Source organism: Miniopterus natalensis, chromosome 6 (genome assembly GCF_054644295.1).
Source record: "Miniopterus natalensis isolate mMinNat1 chromosome 6, mMinNat1.hap1, whole genome shotgun sequence".
Taxonomy (NCBI): Eukaryota; Metazoa; Chordata; class Mammalia; order Chiroptera; family Miniopteridae; genus Miniopterus; species Miniopterus natalensis.
The window spans coordinates 55,803,670-55,812,017 of NC_142086.1; the positions used below are offsets into that span (position 1 = coordinate 55,803,670).

At 45.8% G+C, this 8,348-nt stretch overlaps 1 protein-coding gene across 1 annotated transcript; it reads left to right on the forward strand.

Moving 5' to 3' along the window:
• The first annotated feature begins 2,957 nt into the window (after positions 1–2,957).
• Positions 2,958–8,001, forward strand: MAGEF1 (MAGE family member F1). The gene is given in 4 exon segments (XM_016200140.2): positions 2,958–3,197; positions 7,119–7,183; positions 7,185–7,409; positions 7,411–8,001. Coding segments are annotated over 4 exon segments (1,080 nt in total). The 3' UTR covers positions 7,961–8,001.
• Positions 8,002–8,348: the final 347 nt, after the last annotated feature.

An 8,348-nucleotide genomic window follows, 5' to 3' on the forward strand; every position in this document is an offset into this window, starting at 1 on the left:
GGGCAGTGCTGTCTAAATCAGCCAGTTGGTGTGCAGAAAGGGGCCATTGTTATGGGAGGCAGGGCTGGAGGCAGGCCCTTTTCCCCCCACCCGCTGGAGCGGCACCCCCAATTACACCAGCTGGCCTCCAACTTCAGTGTGTGAGCCGATTAAAAAGCGCCCTCTCTTCAGTGTCTGGAAACTCCTGCGAGGAAAGTTTGCTGCCCAAAGTTGGCTTTTGACTAGAGTCTTAATAAGAGGCCTCAGCAGGCTGTGGCTAGAGAGACAATGTCACTTAGAGGAGCAGCTTGAAGCAGCAGTTAGGAGAAGAATTATTTTAATGAATACATTTCCTTTCAATTGTACGGGAATATCAAGATCCCATTAGAATAGGGAAGCAATTAGAACTAATAAAGATGAATGCACAGTGCTCAGTGCGGACGGAATAACAAGCAGCCTACAAAGGAACTCCGGAGAGCCTGCTCTAATCCAAATGAACTGGCGGCCCACAGAAGGACCAGCTCTGCTCAGCTGCTCAAAGCCCCTGTCCCAAGCATTCTGATCACGGCCAGCGGATGCTGTGAGTTGGGCCTCCAAGATGGGGGTGGTAGGCCCCCCACCCCGGCCCTGGCCCGGCCTCACGGGGATAGAGATGGGCTGTTGGCAGTCCCTTGGTGACAACCATTCAGACCAGGGCCCTGGCTCCAGGCCAGCCCCACGCCTGCCCCTGGCACTGGGCCTCATTGTGTCCAGGTGGCAAATGCCTTCTCGCCAACTCTCCTTCGAGGTTTAGAGGGGTGGGGGACAGTGGAGGAGGGAAAAGGAGGCCCTGTGCCCCCACATCTCTCCCCTCCCCCACTGGCCAGGCTCTGCTCCTCCTCTGGGTTGGGTATTATGTTACAGACACTGGTGGGTCACAGGCAGACCAACACAGAAGTACTGTTGCTTACACAATTGCTCTTCAAACAGTAACAAACAATTTTCATTACCCAAGTCAGATCAAATCATCTGCCTAGCCATCCTGCTCCAATGCCAGCCACACATACCAGTGGCCTCATGCTCTGCCCATTCTGTTATGACAAAACTGGGCTCTGTTTTGCCCCTGGCCCAGGGAGGGATTTCAGACAAAGCTCTTCCTCTGATCCCTTCTGTGAGCAGGATCAGCTGCATGGCTGTCAAGACTGTCAGGAGAAACAGGAAAGACACAAGCACCTATGCAGTCCGGGCTCAGACCCGGGGTGAGACATTACTCAGCATCTGTGTGAAGAAGGCACTCAAGAGTTTGAGGACTCTATTGCCAAGTTTAGAAGGAATCCGACAAGATAACTCTGGCTTCCCACCAAAGCATTCACTGGCCTTAGATGGAGTGTCAGGACTTGACATTTCTTTACTTAATCTTTTTTGGCCAGACGGTTTTTTCAACCAGGAATGTGTAAGCTCATTCCAAAATGTCTGCGTGAGAGGCTAGTCACACTCATTACTGAGATTTTTCTACCACTTCTGTTTAAAAAAAAAAAGTCTGTAACATTTTATATTTGTTTCTTAATAGTAAAGCACTTTAAAAGTATGTTTGCATTTATAATCTTACTTGACTCTCAACATAACTCTGTGAGGATGGGCAAAGCAAGGGTTGTCAGGTCTTCAAGCTGAGGAAGCAGTGTCCCAGGAAGGGTAAGTCTGCTGCACAGTGTGTGAAGAGGAATCCAGAACTCGGGTTCCAGACCTAGCTCAGTGTTTTGGTCTAGGACACACCCTTCCTATTCCCACAGTGCTGGACATTTCCAGGATAATTCATCCTGTACTTCTGCTTTTTCAGTGTAAGTCCCTCATCCCTTTCCACATACTAAACTGCGCTGAGCACTATGGGCTTTCAAAGGTTCTAGTCTAGGCTACAAGGATCTTCCCTCAAGAAGGTTTCAATCTAACAATCATCAAAATATTTGTTTCACTGCCCTCCCCCCACCAAAGAGATATGCATGTTCTCCCTTTTAATAGTTTAGATAAGGCTGCTTTTATAAAAAATTAAATTTATTGGGGTGGCATTGGTTAATAACACATCATTTCCAGGTGTACATTACAATTTGTCATCTGTATATTCTAATGAGTACCCACCAACCGAAGTCTAGTTTCCTTCCTTCACCATATTTTTTTTTTGACCCCCTTTACCCACCAGGATTGTTTTAACAGTCTGCGTGTCCAGTACAATGCAGGAACAAGCAAAACCAGAAAAATGATTGTCTAGGTCCCTTCCAGGGTAACACTGTAGCATCCAGGGACGGGCAAGTGGGAAAGTAGTCCATGCCCCTTTCACACCCCTCACACCTCCTATAGCTAAAGGCCTAGTCATTGAATTTTCTATCTCATTTCACCTCAGCGGTGACACTCTTGTGGTGCTGACCATGGCAGGGACCACTGAGCAGCAAGTGTGGAGGGAACCACAAATTCTTCAGTATGGGCCCCCAGCCTCACCTTTCATGGCCTGGCCAGCTGACCATATGCCCCCCTCAGCTGGGTCAGGCTCACCTTGGACCTGAGTGAGGGGCCCTGCTGAGAGCCAGCTGAGGATCTAGCACCTCAAGGGAGATTACCGGGACCAGTTGGTATGTGCAGATGTGCTCTGCAGGTATGGAATCCCCCTGAGGTGGTGCTGGTGGAACCTGACTTCCTAGGAGCTGAGTGTTCCTGTGCTGGGGCCAACCCCATGTGTCCTTAGCATGGGGCTTCCATGGTAGACGTGCTGTAATACAACCAGAAGGACCTAGACAGGGTAGTGGAAGTGACACAAAAGGAGACCCTGTTGCTGGAGAGCAGGTGTGAAGTGCTCCATGTAAAGAACCTACAGCTAGATAAGACCCTGGATGGATTTTAGGAGGTCATGTCCCAAGCAATGGATAAAGTTCAGAAACAAGGAATTTGCCAAAACCCAAATCCAGAAGGTTCTGAAAGAAAAAGACCAACTTACTGTGGACTCTAACCCAATGAAAAAATCTTTCTCTGACCTCTTCAAGCAATTTGGGAAGCAGAAGAAGGTAACTGAAGGCTACTGCAAGAATGAAGAATCACTGAAGAAGTGCGTTGAGGATTATATACTAAGAAATGAGAAAGAAGGCCAGAGATACCATGTGCTGAAGACCCACACAGAAGAGAAACTCAAGCAGGCAAACAAGGAGATCACCAAGGTCCCCAACAAGGCCCAAGTGGAGGCCTTGGCATTCCAGGTGAGCCTGAGAAAGGAACAGGTGCACATCCACTTGCTGGAGAAGACCACTGAGCAGAAAACTAGAGAAAACAATGAACTGACCAGAATCTGTGACCTCATGTTCAAGACGGAGAAGATCTGACATGGAAGGCCCTGTCCAGTGACCACCCTCCCTCTTATCTGTCTGTCTGACAATGTTAGAAGGTTTCATGTTCTTTCTTCTCTCTCTTAAAACTAAGTTGCTTTTAAAAGAAGACTCACCCTGCCCTGGTCGGTGTGGCTCAGTTGGCTGAGTGTCATTCCATGCACCAAGAGATCATTGGTTCAATTCCCGGTCACAGCCCATGCCCAGTAGGGGGCGAGCAGTAGGCAACCAATCGATGTTTCTCTCTCTCTCCCTCTCTCTCTAAAGTTAATAAAAACATATGTTTTTTAAAAAGACAACTAAATAAAGTTAAAAAAAAAAAGAACCAAAATGGTGATTGGGACATTGGACACTGGCTCTGTATGTCCAAGGCCGTTATGACACTGTTAGCCCTCCATGCTGCTCTGCTCCTTATTCTGTATCCCTTAAGGAGACATAAACTTCATGCCTGGTAAGTCTATTCTGTCTTATGAATTTCAGTGACAATCCCAACCTGAAAGCCACTCCAATGGTCTTGAAAGTTTTATGAGATTTGCAGTCAAAAATATCTGGACTGGGTTTGGCATTTTCATTTATTCACTGGGTAACTTTAGGCAAGTTAATTTCCCTGAGCCTCAGGTTCTTCTTCTATAAAATGAGTACAAAAATACACACCTCATAGTTCTCATCACAAGAAAAAATAATTTTGTAACTATATATTGTAACAAATGTCAAATTAGGCTTAATGTGATTACTCACAATATTTACAAATGTAGAATCAATGTTATATACCTGAAACTGATTATTATGTCAATTATACCTCAATAAAAAACTTCTGTTTATCATTTTTAAGGTATATTTATATATTGTGAGATGCATATATATTAAGAGCACAGTTTGACAAGTTTTGACAAATGTATACCTACCCCCAAACTAAGATACAGAATATTTTCATCATCCCCAGAAAGTTCATGCATATCCTTTTCCAGTCAACCCCACTCTACTGTTCTAATGTCTATCACCACAGATTAGTTTAACCTATATTGAGCATCAGATTAATGAAATCATATTGTATGTAACCTTTTGTATCTTTCTTCTTTCCCTCAACATAACGTCTGCCTGACTCATCTATATTTTATCGGTAGTTTATTCCCTGTTTTGATCAGTAATGGTGGATAATTCATTCAGTTTTTTAAACTGTCATATTATTGCTAATTTGTCCCTCAAAATTCTTTCCATTCAGTGTATATCCTGCATGGTCCTTTTCATGCCTATATCTTCTGCATATCTCCTTGGCAAAGTTTGATATGAGAAAGATATGGTAAGTGAACTATTTTATCTCTAGCGCTGTCCTTTTAGATAGGAGTGGTTCTCTCTACCTTAAGAGAAACAGATAACCAGGCAATCAAGCATGGCAGTCATGAGTACAGTCTTCAGAATAGACAGATATAGGTTCTCATTTCCGGTCTAGCACTTAACAGATGGGTGGTTTGGGACAGGTGATTTAACCTCTCTGTGACTGTTTTCCCATTTGTAAAATAAGGATAATAATACCTTCCCAATAGGGATTCGTGAGGACTAAATTATAATGTACATAAAATGTTTGGCACAATGGGAATTAATAACAGCCTCAAGCTTGACTACAATAAATATCTTTCTGCTTCATTCACACACTCTCAGATTTTGTAAGTCATACAGTATAAATGGGAATATGTTTTCAGAAGTTTTTAAAATGAAATTCATAATTATATCTAGAAAGGTCTAATTGTCAGATATTTGCTTAAAATAAATGTTATTTCCTATGTAAAAAAGTAAAGCCTTCCATCATTTAGTCAATGGCAATTATATACTGAGTGCCAACTCTGAGGGGCTCTCCAAAAAAGTTAGACATGGCCTTAGTTTTTAGGATGTTTGATTTTGGAGGGGAATAAAATAAGCACAAAATAATTATAATACAAAGTATGGTCAATAATAATTAACATCTGTTAATATAGTGGTTAAAACACGGTCTCTGGACCACAGTTCAAATCTCAGTCATGTGATGTTGGGTAAGTTACTTAACCTTTTTGTGTGTTACTTCACTTGTAAAATGGGGATAATAACACGACTTACCTGCCAGGGCTGTTATGAGAAGAAGTAGATGAGTTAATACATGTAAATACTTAGCACAGTATCAACACATTAAAAAATGCAATAAATAACAGTTAACATTATTGAACATTCAATATTTGCTAAGCACTCTTGTTAAATACTTTACATGCATAACTTCACATAATCTCCATAGTGTTGTTTCTAATATTATACCCATTTTACTGATAAGGTAACTGAGAAACAGGGAGTTTAGGTAAGAAGATTACATAGCTAGTAAATAACAAATGCCATAGAAAAAATATTCCTATAAAATAGGATGATAATAGTACTTACCTTAATGAGAATTAAATTAATATTTGAAAAGTGTTTACAACAGAGCCTAGCACATAATAAGGTCTATATAAGTGGATGTTAAATAAATACAAATTGCTATGGTGATTCAGAGATGTCAATAAATAACTTCCATGCATGGAGACTAAGGAATGCTTTGGAATGGTGACATTTAAGCTAAATCCTGGAGATAGATTGGGGGGGGGGGTGGAGAGGGACAGGAAGAAGCAGAAAGTGGGAGAAAACTCAGAGTAGGGTATTCAAAAAGAAAAAATGGGAGTAGTTAAGTTTGATTAGGTTAAAAAAATCTCCCTTTTCCTCTAAACAGTCACTATTTCTGCCAGCTGTACTTCAAGATATCTCATCATTTTCCTTTCATCCCTGTAGAATCGGCTATCCTTACCCCTTCATCATCTATTTTACAATATTTATGGAGTGCCTCATTGTAGCTGGCACTGTTCTAGGAGCTGAGGATACACCAACGAACACGACAGGCCCAAACCCAGGTCCTGCTCTGCACTGTAATAACACTCTGAACTGGATTCCAGCTTTTGGTCAGCCCTGCTCCAGTCCATCCCCCACGCTGCCACAAGGGAGCCTGTGAAATACAGACGGGTCTAGGCACTCCCTTGCTTAAATCCCCCTGTAGTATTTCCCCAGCATGTTCAGAATAAGTTTCATTGTTCCTGGCATCCTCATGGCCCTTCACTAACTGGCCGGCACAGCCTACCTTCCAGCTTTCCTCCATGCGCTCTGCACTCGGGCCAGAGTAAATCGGGCAAAATCCTAAATACACACACTTATAAATAAGCACCTGCTGAAAGACACGGCAGGAACTCCATCCCCATTTCACCCCTGCACACTGACACAACCCCTACTCCGCACGCCCTGGGTGTGAAAACCGCCCCTCCAGCTCCCGGGGTGATAAGCAGCGAAGACCGCACACTTTCCGCAGACCCAGCGACCCCGGAAGCTGGCGCAGACCCCTCAGCCCAGGGGGGGCCGGAAGGGGCGGGGCTTCGCGCGGCCCCCGGGGCCACCATCTTGCCTCGGCTGCACGGAAGCAGCCCCGAGAGCCGGGGGGCGGGCGCGGACCGAGGCTGCGCCGTAACCGCACCGCAAGTCTTCAGCGCTGCGGTTCTCTACGGTGCTGTCCAGCAGCCACAAAGCCGCCTTTGTCACCCCTCCTAGCCCTCCTCCCGCTGCCCCGCCCTGTCCAACCCCTCGCTGGGGTCTGTGCAGCGACTTGCACACTCCTCGGCCTGCGTGTGCGCTCTGCCCCTGGGCGCCGGAAAACGTGTTAGAGAAACCCAAGAGCCCGGGGCGGGGGCGGGGGGGCTCTCCGGATCCTAGAGGTAGAAGGACGGCGGTGAGACCCTGACCGGCTCGCGGCAGGAGGCCGCGGGCGCCCGCCCGCAGGAGAACCCCACGGAGGACTTCGGCGCCGAGCGGGAGGAGGGGCTGCGGGCCCGCCCTCACCCGGAGAGGCGCGAGGAGGGTCTTGGCAGCCGCAGCCCCGACTCTGCGCAGGGCCTATGACCGTCTGCGGATGGTGGCGGAGTTGGTGCCGTTCCTGCTGGTGAAGGACAAAAAGAAGAGTCCCATCACTCGCTCTGAGAGGGCGAAATACGTTATCTGAGACTTAAAGGATCTTTTCCCTGAGATCATCGCTAGGGCCGCAGATTCGGCGGTATGTCTTTGGTTTTGAGCTGAAACAGCTCGGCTGCAAGCACCACACTTATATCCTGGTCAACAAACTAAAACCTTTGGAGGAGGAGGAGGAGGAGGAGGATCTGGGAGGAGATGGCCCCAGATTGGGTCTCTTAATGATGGTCTTGGGCTTTATCTACATGAAAGGTAATAGCGCCAGGGAGGAACAGGTCTGGGAGATGCTGCGTTGGTGGGGAGGTGTGTCCCTCAAAGTATGCCGATAACATCACTACCTCTTGGGGCACCCGAAGAGGCTTATTATGGAAGATTTCGTGCAGCAACAATAGCTCAGTTACAGGTGGGTGCCTCACACCACTCCACCCGGTTGTGAATTCTCTTGGAGTCCCCTAAGCAATCTGGAAACCAGCAAATTGAAAATCTTGGGGTTCGTGGCCAAGCTCCATGAAAAGAAACCCCAGCGCTGGCCATTGCAGTACCATGAGGCCGACAGGGCCAGAGCCGAGGCCAGTATGAGGGCTAGGGTTAGGGCCAGGGCCAATGCTAGGGCTGGCATCCGCCCCTGCTGAGGGCTGATGGAAAGTGGTCAGCGAGGGCGTGGGTGGGGGTCGTTATGGAAGCTGCTGATTGAGTCTTGAGTAGTACAGATGAGGGGAGGGTGGTTATTTCTATAGGAGATATATTTGTGTAACTAGAATTTAAGTTTTGTATCTTGCTATGTTTTGTTTAATATATTCTTAAATTGATGTTTATAAATGAGATCTACTTTTTCTTGTAGGGTTTTGTTGTAGAGTTTTGATGGTTTTGTAAAATAGTTTTAAAAACTTTGTATTTTATTCCATGATGTTAAAACAAATTATGCAGCATATTAGTGCTGTACTTTAGTGGTTCCAAGAAACTCTGCGGTATGAAGATCTGGTACTAGGAAAAAATAGCTGATTTGTGTCCAACTTCCCA